The 17,304-nt window shown below is 31.2% G+C and overlaps 1 protein-coding gene across 1 annotated transcript; it reads right to left on the bottom strand.

Moving 5' to 3' along the window:
- Positions 1-879: 879 nt before the first annotated feature.
- Positions 880-17,184, bottom strand: LOC127734565 (mitochondrial import inner membrane translocase subunit TIM44-like). The gene is made up of 15 exons (XM_052244501.1): positions 17,111-17,184; positions 15,825-15,968; positions 14,822-14,911; positions 13,227-13,304; positions 12,365-12,433; positions 11,833-11,982; positions 11,210-11,279; positions 10,456-10,522; positions 9,303-9,388; positions 8,194-8,286; positions 6,603-6,727; positions 5,166-5,216; positions 4,350-4,439; positions 3,438-3,548; positions 880-2,708 (listed from the first exon to the last, which is right to left on the bottom strand). Exons 1-15 carry the CDS (start codon positions 17,162-17,164, stop codon positions 2,589-2,591), a joined length of 1,398 nt encoding a protein of 465 aa, XP_052100461.1. The 5' UTR covers positions 17,165-17,184; the 3' UTR covers positions 880-2,588.
- Between the last annotated feature and the right edge of the window lie 120 nt (positions 17,185-17,304).

The raw sequence follows: 17,304 nt of genomic DNA, 5'->3' as shown, positions 1-17,304 counted from the left end.
ATTTTTAAAAAAATAAAATCCAATAGGGTTCTTTAGTAAATCCCTCCCTACTGTAGGCCACTCAAAATACCCATAAATAGACCCCAAGAAGAAAATAATAAGAACTGAGCAAAAACAATAAGTCTCCAAACTTTGTTTGGGAGACTTAATAACAAATAGTATATACGAATTTTGTTATAGTCCCGATTTTTTAATAGGCCAAGTTTGTTATAGTCCAAGTCTGTTATGGGCCGAGATGAGATACCAGGTTACTTTCGATACACTCGGGCTTTTACGTCTTTAATTAACATTTGTAATAATCGTAGTAAAAATAGCGTCGAAAAATGTTCATTCAAGAAATATTTTAAACACGGTATTTATTTTCTATTCAACCGGAGGACGGGAAGAAACCCCTGAAACTGGGATTATTGTACTCCCATTGGGAGGTACACATATATGGATCTCACGCGTGTCTGGGGAATACCAATAAAAGCATAATGTAGAAACTGCTGTCTCGTGTAGATGTGTATTGATTTTAATTTCCGAGCAGCGCAGATCTGCGAAATAGTGTTTGTGATAGCCATTTTCAAAATGAAGTTGAATTCATTTGAATTATCGATGAACAATCAGTACATTTTAATTCAAGCTGTAAGCTAATCAAAATAGAAGTAACTCAAAATTTCAAAAGCATCTTCCTAGAATTAGTATTCAAACACTAGTACTACATTATCTAGGAGTAGAACACTTGCGATAGTTTGTCCAACTTCTGGTTTGAGGCCGATGCCTTAGGAAAGTATATTGCTATAGCAAGCTATAGCAAACTTTCCAAAAATGAGAAATGTATTGAGTGATCACTGTCCTGGTTAATTATAGTGTAATCAACAAAAATGATTAATGACATGAGATAATCCATGTTTAATCAATGCCAAAATGTTGACGTAATTTGTGTTTTTAATTGCTAATTTCTTCAAAACGACTTTTATTTCACACATGAAATTTGGCACACACATACACTGTGTCTTTTATATATATATATATATATTGCTTTAATCAAAGTAAAAAATATCGTGATGATACATGTAATAATTTTGCTTTTGACGAAAATGTGGTTAATTTAAGTTAAAAAGGTAGTCTTACGAAAATGCTGAATACTTATACTAAAATCACTTAAATACTTTCAGCTTTTGTTATATAATATATTTAAGATATAAACTATATTATAAGTACTATTTTAACCACCAACAAAGCACACAAATTTTATTTTTCATGTTAAAGATTCCCTGTACAATACTGTATCTGGGTGTACCCTGTAAAAACAGGAAATTTAGATAATCGTGACCATGGGAACTTAGGACAACAATCATGATAGTAAAATATAATGATTTTCCTATAATCGCAAAAAAAATTAGCCGTGTGTTATTCTGTTAACTTAAACTCGTTAACTAGAGGACTTTTTGTACACTGGCCACCCTACTATAGGTCCTTATTATAGATTTCCAAAGTGGGATGAGAAACAAGAAGGTTCCAAAGGGTTAAAAATCATAAGTCAAAGAAAGACACACAATAAAGAGAAAATGTACAAGAGAAGATTAAAGAATAATGTGTCTGAGCCTCTGAGGACACGAATGCCCTCGCTCAAGCTTTGCAATTTTCCAAGTTAAAAAGGGGCAAAACTCTAGAACGGTAAATGACACACTGCCCAAATTTCGAACTCTGTCTGCAAGATTTGATTCTTAGCATTGTGTATGAGTTGTATAAAATTTGGATGAGGAAAACTTAAGTTCGAGTGCGGAAACAAAAATGGGAAGGACGGAAAGATGGTCAAGGGTAACACTCAATGTCTCCATTACCTATGGCAGGGGCATAAAAAGACAAACAATACTGCACTAAACATTACACAGAAAATTCAATATTGTGCAATATAAACCCAACTTTAAAACCAGGGATTAAATCAGATTCTCTGGTATTATCGACTGATGCCTACATTGCCTTTGCAGTTTGTGCATATTATTGCAGGGATTGAAGTTAAAATTTTGGCATGGTGGCCAACAGCTTTAATTTTGTAGCCCACATATATAGTCCTATACAAGAAAAGCAGAAATTTAAGTAGCCCACACTAAGTTTTAGGGGCCATTGGCGAGTGTGCCCCTGCTAATTTCAAACCCTGTTATTGTGACTCGAAGCAAACCAGTTTTTTGCTCTCTTTACAAGATTTGTGCTTGGGTGTAGAAAACATATATTAATTTTAAAATCTTTAGTTCAACTTAACACTTGAGGCAAGCACATACCATTAATGCATTTAGCAATCAAGTACTTATACAAATTTGCAAAAAAACTTCTAATAAGCAACTTTCAAACAATTAACATAAAACATGTTTTCCTTAAGAAAGTACATTGTATAAACTGATATCTTCTCCATGTGATTTGTCTTCAAACTGTTTAATACAATAATACAATTGCAAAATTTGGTGGATAAAAACTTTTGTCAATCATATTAATTTTATTTGTTGCATTTCTATATTTCATACTTTTGTACATACATAAATACATCATTATTGTTTTAGTTATCACATCACAGACTACAAAATAAATCCTAAATTGTATCAATGCTATAAAAATTGAGAACCAGTTACGGCAGAAATGTCTAATAGTTTCCAGGCTGCTCTTGGATTTAATTCTTCTTGATCTCTACATAAAGCCCAAACATAGGTTACCCTCATTATTTTGTCCTGAAAGAAAGATTAGATTTATCAAGTTCTATGAATTTCATCTTACAAGTTGTATTTGACCTTGACCTAAGTTTCAAAGTTCAATGATCTTTAGAATAACTACATCAAGCACTGAACAATCAACCAATAAACTAACTACCATATTGATATTAAAACTTTGCAGCAGGAGAGACATGTTAATGTGCCATCTCATATTTACTGTACAGTATATAGCCAGAAAAACACAAAATTTAAAACAACCTTTATCAATTTTTTTTTGTACATTTAAAAATCTTTTATGTATTTAATGAAATACTTTCCTTCTCCAGTTTTAAAAAAAGTAGGATGAAATTATCAAATCAATTTTGATTTTATTATGCTGTACATTTAAGACTAAGCCAAGTCTGTTTTCTCTTTAATCTACAGGAAAAGCATTATATTTCTGTCTGTTCAACTTCACTCAATGTTATGATATACCCATTAAAATATTATACAGGTCAAGAGTTCCTGCTCTTACAAGCATCCTTTCCATCGATTATGGTACTCAAACTTAGAAATAAACCAATCAAAATACTGGATTTGATGTTTTGAGCAAAAATTTTGTACTCCAAGAACTGAGTTAAGTTTTACGAAAGAAAGGCAAGATTTCTGTAATTTTTTTGGATTTCATGTTAGACTTTAAATATAGCTTTCAGGTCTGAAGTGTGGTAAAACTTGGGTGTTTTTCTGTGTGATTATAGAATTACTTACTGGATCCCCTTCTATAACATTGCCTTTCTGATCTTTAACAACTATAATCTGTTGTGATTGAAACATTATAACTAGTACCGGTCCTTGTTCCATCATCTTTCCTGCAGCTAACTACAATACAACCATTAGTTTGTTATATAAAGAAATTACAACTATCGCTTTATTCTAGCATTCCAAATGCTTTTTCTCTTTGCTGTTCAAGTATATCAATAATTTATAGAAGACATATTATAAGTTCAAAGTGCTTTAATTGTAACTATATTTGTCTGAATCTAACACAAGGAATTGCTTCCTAGCTCACTTTTAAAGACCTTACCGGGGTACATCTTTTTTTTTCTTTCAATACACTTTAGCCCATTCGACAACATTTTTTTTATACTTTAAAAGCACTGGAAATTTTCTAATTTTCCCCACCACCTACAGTTATATAAAATTAAAAGCTTTCAAAGACATCATATTCTCTAGGACAGCCCTATGTAATAACTGACCCAGTACGCAATTTATATTATATTTCTTTTTTAAACTTTTATATTAAATTGATATCATAAGTTACTCAGAAACCATTAAATATATCCTAAACCTAATGACTGCTAACACTTTTATATTGCATTATAAGACCACCTGTTGGATTTTTTTCAATACAAATCTTGAAGTGCTGCTTTTTTAAAATTTCTTTTAGTATGTATGTGTACTCATATATAACTATAACTGTATACTTTAATTTCAATTTCCATGATTTTACTATAAGACATTTAAATTTTGCACTGATTTACCAATAAATGTCTTTTACAAAACAATCACTTTGGTCAGTGACATAAAATATTTTCTGTAGTGACTCTAAATATATTACAGAATTGATTTCCTTCAATGGCAGACAATTTCAAAATTTGTGTAATGATATGAGCTACTTACATCAAGGTTATTTATATCTAATACTCTAGAACACATTACATATTTAGCTTTCTTTACTTCTTTAATTGGTGCTGCTAATGCATTGAATGGCTGAAAAAAACAATATTTTGAAGATACTTAAATTTATAAAATAAACAAACACACCTCTTATTAACTATTCATCTCTAAGAATCTGAACTAAAACAATTTACAAAGGTATTATATATGTTCTTAAATCCTTCTGTTTACAGATTAATACACTGTTAATGATCTAAATGGAAATGAGATGTCCCAATGCTAATACAAAGATGCAGACCAAATATCCAAACTTTTAACATGTAATCAATGCAAAGGTTTCAAAGTTAATGGATGCTGACTAAGTGAGCGTGATTGGATAATCTCCATGGAAATGTGATGTGCAAAATGTTTTAAACCTGTATTACCAGTAGATGTTCCCCTTAATCTTACCTAATAACAAACTTAAACATGAAACAGCAAAAACTTTCAAACTCTATGAACCATGGCTGTTGGCCTGAATAATCTCATTAGAATGAAATGTGCCAATTCAAATACGACTGCACACCAACTATCATAGACTTACCATCAGTGGTTCTTAGCAGAACTGACCTAGTCAGAAACTTATACAATGGTTAATGCATCTTCTGGAAACTGCATGACTAAGTTTCGCAAGCAAGACAAAAACTGTTGTACAATGTACAAGCTTGCAATTTCAGGTGGTATTGAAATACCTGGTATTGCTTTAATAAAATGAAAAGAAAGAGGCTCATGAAATGTAATTATAAAATCAAGCTGACAATAAAGTTAGAGCATACTTACTGCTTCGTAGCACCAATCTTTTAATATTGTTAAGTCACCTCTAACAATTGCCTACAATTGAAAACAAGATACTATGAGAACTTTAAATTATCAATATAAATGAAAGTTACATTGTTCTACAGCCAAAAAAAAATATAATTTGTAGTCTTGAAAAAAAAAATTACACTAAAAAAACTTTAGTGGGATAATCAAAAGCAAAGAAAACAATGTGAACAACAAATGAAATAGATCGTGCCTCTTACCCACATTGAAACCCCCATTTTGGCTATGGGCAACCTAAGAAATCAATTTCACAAACAATTGGGGGGGGGCGGGAGGGGGCCCGGGCCCCCCTTTTGTGGGAAAAATTTGGTTGATTATATAGGGAATCACTGAAGCATGACTGGAGCGGGCATCCTCTTATGAATATTTCTGGATCCGCCACTGGGAGTTGCAGATATTAAAGATGAGTGTACCCATCTGAAACAACTAAAAAACATTGTTTGACTAAAGAAAACCCCAAAAATCATTGTGATAAAAATCTGTACGAGTTTGGTTGCCTGTCAAATAGCTTATGTTGATTTAAACCTCTTTTTGTAGTTTTCACAGTGACAAGACATTATTCTCTGAGGAGGGCAGGGGAGGGGGATCTTACTGAATCCATAACAAAATATTGGTATTTAGTACAACAAAAACATTTCAAACATTAAAATGTTAATGGACAGCACTGGGATGCAAAAATGTCAATTAAAGTTCAATAACGTTTAAATTTTAAGTATCAATGAACTCATGAACAAACCCAACTAATTTAATTCTCTTTACATTTAAACATCATTTATCTTTGATTGCGTTTGTGCAACCAAGTCCAGATCAATGGCCTTTTATGGAAAACTTGAGCAAAATGAATAATGGAGTGTGAAGATCTATGTGCGTAACAAAGCATGATTTTTCTGTATAATAATCAGTTTGAGTGCTTTAAGCTTCAGTTCATCACTTGTGGGCATTCTGTATTGTATTATACAGAATTATTTTATTTAGTTTTATTTTGCTATGCTGTAATACCAAAGTAATAAAGTGGTTTCTTTTCAGGGCTGGTTTTTAGTGTACATTTTAAATATCTGCAAAGGGCATGAAGGGAAGAGTTGTAAGTACTAACAAAGTCAACATAATGTCTATATGCTTGTTCCAAGTCAGGAATCTTCTCACTGGTAGCTGTAATTATTTGTGGTTTTTTGGTTTGTCTACTGAAAGTTGAGTGTCACATATTGGATTATTTCTGTTGAATGTAGTCACAACTTGTTGGTATTCATAGAAATTAAGAGTTTGTCATACCTTGTCCTTCTTTGAGGACAGATTGATGGCCCTTAGATGTCTATAAAAGTTAAATTCTGTTGACTTCTGTTGCTGGGAAACTGTATCAGTGATGTTTACCCCAAATCTCCTTTTATTCACACTTACCTCTAAAATATTAGGAATTATTTCTTTTTCACACATTTTTAAAAATCTTTCTTTATCAAAATCAGGTTCAATTTTACAAATTTCTGTTAATACATCTGACAGTTCTGTTTTACTAAATACACCGCCTAGAACAAAAAAAAATATGTTGCTTTCCAATATTCATTTGATAATGAATACAATACAGTCGGAGCTAGCTCATGTCCTTTCATATCCATGATTAATTTATTTTCCTGCATACCAATATTCATGAAATGAGGGAACATTGTGTTTTCTGGGATATTTCATTTTCGTTGATTTGCAAGTCTGAATACAAGGCTTTAGAAAATGTACACTTTGTTGAACATTTGAACTAGTTCACATTTACCCATGATATCCACATAAAATGGTATCCCATGAATAATAATGAATCCACAGTATGCCAAAAACCAAATTAAGACTAAAGTCCCTCTATCAATAATAGAACTAAGTTTTCCAGGGACTGCATAATTGATTATAATTTTGAAACAAGACCTCCTTGTGATGATTCAAATCAAGTGTTGGTTGACATGCGTGACTTTTCATAGAAATCTTTAAGTGTTATATTCCATAACTTATATTAACTGATAACAACGTTTTGGTGTATGCTGTTGAAAATATTAGCAAGAATGTAAACAATGAATTGAAAGCAAGATATTGTCACTGAATGTAAATTTGAAAATCTTCTCTCTAAACAACAAACTAATGTAAAGTAAATAAAATAGGCAAAAATAAATTACCTAAGTCCTACTTTTTAGAAAATTTTCTATTTATCATGTTTATTGTATCAACAATCATCCAATTTAGATCTGAAAGGGGCCACCAATGAACTAATCCCTCCACGTTTTGACCTCACTGGCCACATTAATTGAAAGGGAATTATACAAATTGGTGTTTTACCTTATGTTTAATTACAATTTACAAGAGTTATATTAACTTTTGTAGGGTGCATTATCAAAGATATATTATAATTTAATACTAGTTAGTTCTTTTTTTGAATAGGGCAGAGTTTAGTAAAAATTAATTTTTATTTTAGAGGAGGAGATTTATTATAAAATACTATACTGTTTCCCAGTCACTGCTTTGTTAAATGATAATTAATCATCCTATGTAAATTGATTAAAAATTAAATATCTATGCAAAAAAACAAATCAATTGTGTGGTGCATTTTATTGATTTTTATAAAGACAATACAATTTCTTACTGAGGTCAACTTACTGATCAATGTTTATGTACATGTAATTAATTTACATGCAGAATATTTTCAATCTATCATGTATAACTTCTTAGCTACACAGTCAGGCATAAACTCCTTCCAACCAATTCACATTTGTTTTACCACCATGCATAGTTACGGAGGAACAAACCTAAGCCTGAAAACTTTTAACTCAGCACTGGAGAAAGAATTTGAGGTCATGGCCTATGACAGATGTTGGACGACATAAACTCCTTGCAACTAATCCATAAACTAATTATTTTACCCACCATGTATAGTTACTGAGGAACAGACATAACCTGACCACTGGGAGAGTGAAAATGAGATCAAAAACAAGGAATTAATGTCATCACAACTTACCAAATAATTGACCCATTTTATCTGTAAAAAATCTTGTTCCTCGGACTATTAAATGATCACTTTCATCGTATTTCATCTTTAAATCAAATACTTCTGTGAATAGAAAAGAAAAATAGTTAATTACATTTTAAAATTAATACATTTTATATAATAATTTATTAATAAAATAAACTAAGATCCTTTAGTGAGTAAGCTCACATATCTCATACATGTCTGACAGCAAGGGCCTGCTTGCACATTTTTGTGTGAGACACAGAAAAAAGTAAACAGTACTCATGCAAGCAAAGCAATATATTTCCATGGCATTATCAGTATTTTGTATATTGACATTATGAATTAATTCAGTTTTCCATGAATATAGTTTCATCGAAATCAAAAGCACTTGAATTTTTTCGTAAAATTTGGTAGCCACTTTGGAAAAGGAGACTGACAGATAATTTTGACACAATGATTCAATTTGGAAGCATATAATAACTGGTTAACAATTTTGTTTGGAATCCTAGCACAAAAAGATATTTTATTCAAAATTTGTGATTTTTTTTTATTACAAAAACTAAGTTTTTACTTCAAATTTTACATTGTGAATCAATAATAAAAATAGCAAATCCTACCTACGCATCAATTTTTAGTTGAAATACCCCCAAAATGATTTTTCTAAAGGGGCATTTTTAGGTTTGATTTAGATAAACAAATGAAAGATTTTTTTTTATTCAAACATTTATAAAAGCAGAATTTTAAAATAATGTTTTGTTATTAGCAATCAGTTTGCTTCAATTTTAACCAAATAAGCTCCAAAACATTGCTTATTTATTATTGGCTTGCAAGTCAATAATTCAACTCATTTGAATCCTACTGTCCATTTCCATTTAATGATGATTTTAACCATTTTTTGCATTTTTGGGGGAAATTTTTGTGGATAAAAAACCTGTAAACAGCAAAAATTATCAGTAAGACAATGTCTACAGAGAGATGAACATAGCCCAAATTGTCAGTCGAAAAAGTAAATAAGCCTGCAGTAATTGAGGGTGTTGTCTTTACTGATGAAATGATTTAAATATAAGTCAAGACTACATGTATATGACCAAATTTATTATAACATCAATACTTACTATTCATATAAGCATTATTGTCTTTAAAATTCTGCCAGCTCTGATACCATTTAGAATCTTTATGAAGAACCATACCAGTCGACTCACTGAAATTATAATAAATAGTTATCACAGTTAACTTGCATTTACCGACTACAATGAATTTGCATCACTCACATGTCTATGTTTACCATGAACAACAGAGAGAACATTCAGGTAGGATTGAGTTGATGAAAGGTCTCAAAGGAGAAACTATTTTAGTTATTTCTGAAGTGGTCTGCTTTATTTGACAAAAAATTCTGTTAGAAACTTATATGTATATGTTATCTTCAAGAACTTGGACCTCAAAATGGAGTAAAATCCCCATATACAGCTAGTGTAAGGAAGAAAGGGGCATTTTCAAAAAAATAATGAATATCTGTCACTGGAAATTTATGTACAGTATATAGGAACTACCCAAGCCAAAGAAAGTATTAAAACTCTTTTTGGAACTACATAACAAAAAAAATAAGACAGAATTTCCCTGTAAGCAGCTTCACCTGCATCTATCTAAAAAATAGGACAACCAAAATGTAATTCATAAATGATCCATATCTAGCTGTTACATTTGCACTTTGGGGCAGGTGAACTAATAACCTGATAAAAGTCACTGTCATTATTTTTTATTTCATAAAAAAGTTCGATTGAAGCCTTATTTTAGTACTTAAAATTACTGAGAAAAATCTTTGCTTAAAATATTCATAGACTTAAAAAACTTCTCCCAATAATTGTTAATCTGAAGTATATTTTCATCTGTACACCTGGACTTGTTTGTTTGCTTGCTTGCTTATTTTTACTTTCAAAAATATGTAGGCATTGTAATATTTTAGGTTATATTATGAAACATTAAATCCTTTTTTATTCAGACATCTCCTAGGAGTTTCTAATGAAAGGGAGGATTCAGGTTGGGTACATACAGCTTGGTCCCCTTAAAATTGGAAAAAAAAGTTTTCTGGTATAAAACAATTTTCACCTAGGTCTACTGCTCAACAATGGGTCATGACCCCAATAACCTCAAATCCTGGATCCACACCTGTAGGGATCATAGTGATTAAATTAACTCAAATATTGGTACATGTGACCTTATATACTGTGCAATTGATACAATTGATGCAATAGTGAAAAAAAATCTTACTCATCAGCATCTACATGTCTGTCTTCTTTTGATGACATGGCAAACTCTGATCTCATTCTTAATTTGGCTGAAAAAAAAATAATACCATTGCTTAGTATTATAAAGTACATTTGAGCTAAATAGTGATGATAGAGAAACAAAAATATGGTCTTAAATAAAACAAATTGCCGGTCAGCATAGTTAGATGGAATTATCAAGCAAGTTTCTAGGAGATGCAAAATCTTGCCACCATTTGAAAGAAAACTGTCAATAAAAATGTTATTTCTACTGCTAAATGCATATATTAAAATTCTGATATTTCCTACCAATTTGAGACATGTTACCTTTTTACTTTAATAGCCATGGTCATGACAGACATTTTGGAAAAACTAGACAGGCCAAAAAAAATTTAAGGTTTGTTTTTTCCTTTAATACCCAAGATTTGTCTAGAAACACATTTGATATATGTTCTAAAGTTTGAAGGAACTGACTATCAATCCATTTCAGTGTAAATAATACAATTATTATGTTGTTTATTGGTAGTTCTTAAGAAATTTATAGAAACATGTAGTGTAGCAACTTCATGGTAAACTACCTTTGATCAAAAACTTTAACCTGATACAGGACAAACAGACAGACGGACGGATGCAGAGACCAGAAAACATAATGCCCCACTACTATCATAGGCAGGGCATAAAAAAACACTTGTATCAACTATCCCAGTGATAGTTTAATTTAGCCTGACAATAACATGAAACATATTGTATACACTTACCTGGTGGTTTATAATGTGTTGCCCCTGATAAAGTTGTTTCATCAAATTCATCTTTGACAGCTTTAACACCCTGTTTGAAAAACATTATCAATACTTTAATACAACTTTGAAATATTATCTATTTTCAAATTTCTTAATACGTTGAAACATACACTTATACTCTAAAAAATTTGAATTGCATAGCTGCTATTTCACATATTCATAATACACTATATTATCTTGTTCTAACCACATTATTACTTTACAATTGCTCATTAAACAGAGCAAATAAGATTGAACAAATGTATTCTCAAGTCTTTAAGAACCATTTGTATAGTTAAATTAACTGCCATCTTAATATATTTTTGAGTTAAATGTGAAATAGAGATTGTTCTATAAAATCAATGACCGATGAAAACTGATTTTGCGCGAAACAAGAATGTTTGTGTTCTACATCTAAATTGGATTGACCAATTAAAAGAAAAATCTACTGCTTTCATTAACAGTTTTCCACAAAGGACTGAACTTTCTGCTTCATCTTGGTCATTTCATATAAACAGAACCTATATTCGCACTGTAAAATTACTAATTTGATATATTTCTAAAACTCTGTTCAGATAACATTTTCTACAAACATTACAAACCTGTGATATAGTTTTATATGAAGCTGTCTTAGATATATTTTGTGTAGATTGTGATAATTTCTCTGCAGCTTTACCAGCAGTTTTGCCTAATTCTTCAGTTATCTCCCCTGCCTTCTTACCAATATCTGATTTCTGTACTTCTTCAAATGTCTAAAACACACATGAACAGTTATTAGCCATTTGTGTACAGTAATTTTTTTTCATTTTGTTGTAAGCTAAACAAAAATTTGATTGTTATTCAAAATTTTAATTAAAAAAAAAATGTAATTAAATTTAACTTCTAAAATGTCCAAAATTCCTAGATCTTGTGTTATGTGATTGCTGAATTTCTAACAAGAAATTTCATCATAAAGTTCACTTCATATAGTAAAGCTGTCTGTAAATTAGAGTACAGGAAGACAATAATACAATAGCAGTACATTTCTGAAGAATTGATAAAATAAAGTATTTTCTTTTAAAAGAAAGTCTTAGTACACGTTTTAAAGTAAAAAAAGTTTTTTAAGATGTCATTCCAAGCAAGAATTTGTCTCACCTCTGACACCTTTTCTCTGACTCCTTTCAAGCTCTCTTTTAGACCAGATGTTTCTTTTTCTATATTTTCCTGTAAAAAATATACAAGAAAATATTAAAATAAAGTGTGACTAAAATGGACAACAGAAGTGATCCCTGTATGTTACATTTTTTTTTGTACTAAAGCTTCACTCGATTACCCAGAGATAGGTTAACCAAAAACAAATAACTGCATTTAGAGAGTGGATTTTTTGTGGGAGGCTATTTACTTCCCTATACAAAAGTTACATGACCGAATTTCACTTAATTTATTACAACTACACACCTATATAAAACTTAATATATACAATGTAATATATGTAATTAAGTGTAAGAATTTCATCAAAGCCTATAAGTCATGAAATATGGACCACTGGTCAGTCCCTCCATAATTCATGTGGACAACTACTTTTATATATGGATTTATGTCTTTTTTTAGGGGTCTGAGAATTGGTTTTGAAATTGCATACAAACACAGATACCAGGGTACAATGCACTTCAAAAACACAGATACCAGGGTACAATGCACTTCAATAGTCTCCCTCTATTTCACTGAGGCAAACCAAAAACTTTTAAATAAGTCAGCAAATGTTTCACTTTTCACATATTATTCAATTTATAAGAGCTTCAAAATAAAATCAACTTGATTAAATTATCATGTCAAATATTTGTAACTTGTTTTACAATTTTTCAAAGATCTCATCTTGCCAAATAGATGATCCAGTGTGCATTAAAATGATATTAAGGCCAGAAAACATGACATAAACATAACCACAAAAGTTTCTAATTGAAACAACATCTTGAAATGAAATGTATACAAAGTCAACTCATTTTTAAATACATACAAATTTTTTTCTGGCTTGTTTCAATGCATCAGACTGTTCTAATTTCTCTCTTTCCTCCCTAAATTTCTTCAGGTTTTCCTGTAAAATAATATGAACAAAGAGAATAATTTTGAATTCGTTGCTTATGAAAAATCATAGTACTTCTAAGCACTGAATAGTAAATATTTCATTCATTTTGCAGAGTGAACTGAAAATCAAACATTGCATTGTTTCAAGCATTGGAAGGCAATGTCCATAATTCAATCCACTATATTTTTGTACTCTATAAAGGCTGGAAAATATAACTATCAAGCTAGTAACATAAGGATTTTGATTGAATAAATGCAATCTTTACCCAAAAAATACTATTGAATTTTCTCACCTTTTCCCCAATTAGCTTTATAATGAAAGAACCTTAGTGAGCACGCTCACATACCCCACGTCCCCACATTGTCATTGGAGAAATAAAATAAGTGTAAGAAAAAAAAATTGTATCAGAAAAAAAAATTGAATCATAATTTCCTGTCAATATGCACATCTACGTAGTATGTCCTTATTATCTACACAGTTTCATGAAATTCTGTTGTGTGGTTTGAGAGGAGTTGCGATGACAAAAGGTTGCAGTAGTATATTGGGCAAATAAGTTCAAAGGGGCGTAACTTCTGGGAAAAAAATTGAATCGTAATTTCCTGTCGATATGCACATCTACGTAGTATGTCCTTATTATCTTAAAAGGTTTCATGAAATTCTGTTGTGTGGTTTGAGAGGAGTTGCGATGACAAACTGTTGCAGTAGTACATTAAAGTAAATAAGTTCAAAGGGGTGTAACTCCTAGAAAAAGAATTGAATCGTAATTTCCTGTCGATATGCACAACTACATAGTATGTCCTTATTATCTAAAAAGGTTTCGTGAAATTCTGTTGTGTGGTTTGAGAGGAGTTGCGATGACAAGAAACAGGACTGACGGACTGACAGAAGGACAGACAGACTGACGGGTCAAAAACATTATACCCTCCGCAACTCGTTGCGTGGGGTATAATTAACTTGTACATGGTATGTCTGAAGCTGAATGATGTAAGATTAGTACAACTTTAATCAATTTATACCAACATTATCAAACCTTGCTTTGTGGGTTCAAACTTGATAAGATTAAACTGTAATTCAGTGGTTGTTTTTTTGTTTCTGTATATCATATTTGTTATTCGTTTATTGTTTTGTACAGTTTGCTCTTGTTTTGTGTTGTTGCACCAATGTCCCAGGTGAGGGGTGGGTTGGGCGCCCGCCAAACATGTTTAACCCCATAACATTCTGTATGTGCCTGTCCCAAGTCAGGAGCCTGTAATTCAGTGGATGTCGTTTGTTGCTGTATATCATATTTGTATTTCTTTCGTTGTTTTTACATAAATCAGGCCGTTAGTTTTCTCGTTTGAATTGTTTTATATTTGTCATTTCGAGCCTTTTATAACTGACTATGCGATATGGGTTTTGCTCATTGTTGAAGGCTGTACGGTGACCTATAGTTGTCAACTTCTATGTCATTTGGTCTCTGTTGGAGAGTTGTCTCATTGGCAATTATACCACATCTTCTTATTTTTATATGATAATATGAAACCTACTTTCATTTCTTTGTTCTTTTCGAAGTCACGTTTAATATTTTCAAACACATTCTGAAAAAAGTTTTTCCCACCTCCAGAATTATATCTGATCTGCAAAAAAGGTTAAATGAAATATTAAAATATATGTAAGTAATTAAAAACAACATGAATTAATAGAAACATTCAAACACAGTAAAATAAATATATTATGAACTTCTCGGTTACTGTTATAGGATTAAGTGGATATTTTAAAAACATTTTACTTGTATATAAAACCACCTTTAGCAGTTCAGTGTACAGTCTTTATTTACTCTTTATAATGTCCATATACAATTTGATGGACCATCCCTCATTATTTCATGATGAATGTGTATGAAATATTTGCCACTGGATGTTATATCACGAAGCAACAATCAATCAACCAGAAACTTATCAATTCATGAGTATGTTGATTCAATAATTCATTTTAATATCTTGGATGTTAATATTTGAAGTACTTACAATCATTTAAGGATTTTAACTTCATGACTTCATTTTGTACTTAGCGAACTAAATTTGCTTCGTCTTTTCCAAAAAAACATGACAAAATTGAAGGCAATCTGTGTGACATTTGGTTAAATTTGTTAACTTATTGAAGCAAAACACTTTTTGTAAAAATGATTACTTTATTTGTCTAGTTAACTTTCTATGTGAAGAAAAGAACAGATTTTAAATTTTCAAATAAGCTGCCTACCATATTTTTTGTCAAGGCAGTAAAAAATAAATATTAAGCATCTGATCAAATTTCCTTTTACAAAATTTTGGCCAAAATGTACATGTAACTTATATTTTACACAAGGAACAGCATATTCTTAGACTAATTTGACTTTATGGCTTTTCAAAAATAAACCATCCTTAATTCATGATAAGACTTTCAAAATGTAGTGAAAGATACATTTCGTGGCCTGGGTTCAAAATGTTCTGAGAAGCCTACTCTTTATCTATGCTTTATTTAAGTAACATTATTTACATCTGCCCAACGTACCTGTGTGAATCTAATATCAGGTTTTCCATTCTGTGTATATGAAGATGGTAAATGTTGTGCGTATAACTGTGCACTTTGGAAGGATACAGTGTGTAATCTTCTTTCTTTATAAATATTATGTTTACACATACAACATCTTACAACCTGGTGAAATATAAACAAATAATATTCATTTAAACATTTATTCGTTTATCATGCTTATGTATCTAAAAAAGTGTTTACTAAAAACAAATTATTACATTTCTATTTTTCAACGGAAGAAAACACTAAATAGTGTTGAATCCAAAAGCAAAGTGGTATGTGTCTCATTTTTAGATTGCCATATGCCTTGTTTTATTTAAACAATAGATGCAATGTTTGTCATTTTCATTTCGTTTGTTGACATATGCAAGATAAACAAATCAATCTAAGGGAAAAAACTCTGTTGAAAAACTGAGATATTACAAAAGTTATATGGTGTCCCAACTCAATAATAGATTGCACACGTCCACTATTACTAATCATGCTATTCTGAATTTTTTTCAATTTTTGTTGTTCCTGCCTTTGACACTTTCTTATGGTGTTGACTATGGAATCATGACAGGTGATCATGATGCATAGCCATGATAGCAGAGGATACATTGTACCCCCCTAGACAATGCATTTAGATCAACTCAACATGTCTCACACAGGTGTAAAAGGCCCCAGATCGAGGGGAGGTAGTTGGCAAAAATTTTCCTGAATGGACTTAATGCGGCTTGATAAGGTACATTGTATTCTCAGGCAGTCAAATCAGGAAATCACTCTAGACTCAGAATCCCAAAAGGGATTAGATCCTTGCTGATGAAGGGGTTCACAGTAAATAAAGTAAACTGGAGTTAAATATAGTGAACCAACATCTGAAGTGGTGATCTTGTGCTAGGGTAAAATGCAGGTGGATGCAGGAACAGATGCTGACAATTTACATTTACTTTCACAGGTGTTTATGTTATAATCATGTTATATTTATGTCGCTTTATCTATTACTTTGGCAAAGGACAACTGTGAATACCTTTCTGTATTCTACCGCGTATGACACTACCACACGATCACCACTTCAGGTGTTGGTTCACCATATTTTATTTCACTTTATTTATATTATGCAATGACTTTTGCAGGGTCAAAACTGTCAGAAAATGAAGGACACATATCATTAAAATTAAACGGGTTCTCGATTTGAGAAATCTTCCAATTATTCTTAGACTTATTTAAGATCGTATATAATAGCATTGACACTCAAAATAATTCAAGCTGAGACATTAATTTACCTGGGAAATATTAGAGTTCTTGGAAACTTTGAAAGCATGGCCAAAAGTTGCCATATTTACTTCCGGTGGTAAAGTGGGTATGCTTGATTTGTGCTTTCTCGAGAGGTCGCATTACTATTATGATAATTTTCAGAGTCTTATACGAAAACCATTTGCATAAACAGACTCCATAAAGAATATTTTATGAATTAAAA

This window comes from Mytilus californianus, unplaced genomic scaffold, assembly GCF_021869535.1.
Source record: "Mytilus californianus isolate M0D057914Y unplaced genomic scaffold, xbMytCali1.0.p SCAF_3, whole genome shotgun sequence".
NCBI classification, from domain to species: domain Eukaryota; kingdom Metazoa; phylum Mollusca; class Bivalvia; order Mytilida; family Mytilidae; genus Mytilus; species Mytilus californianus.
The sequence above is the reverse complement of the archived record's forward strand: the minus strand, read 5'-3'. Positions and strand labels throughout refer to the sequence as shown.

What these genes read in the sequence shown, in the direction of transcription:
- LOC127734565 (XM_052244501.1), bottom strand. Translation starts at nt 17,164, where the DNA reads ATGGCAACTTTTGGCCATGCTTTCAAAGTTTCCAAGAACTCTAATATT. An exon ending in TCAGAGAAAAGGTGTCAGAG is followed by an intron (nt 11,983 to 12,364) that starts GTGAGACAAATT and finishes TGTGTGTTTTAG; the next exon opens with ACATTTGAAGAAGTACAGAA. An exon ending in TAATTCCTAATATTTTAGAG is followed by an intron (nt 5,217 to 6,602) that starts GTAAGTGTGAAT and finishes TTTCAATTGTAG; the next exon opens with GCAATTGTTAGAGGTGACTT.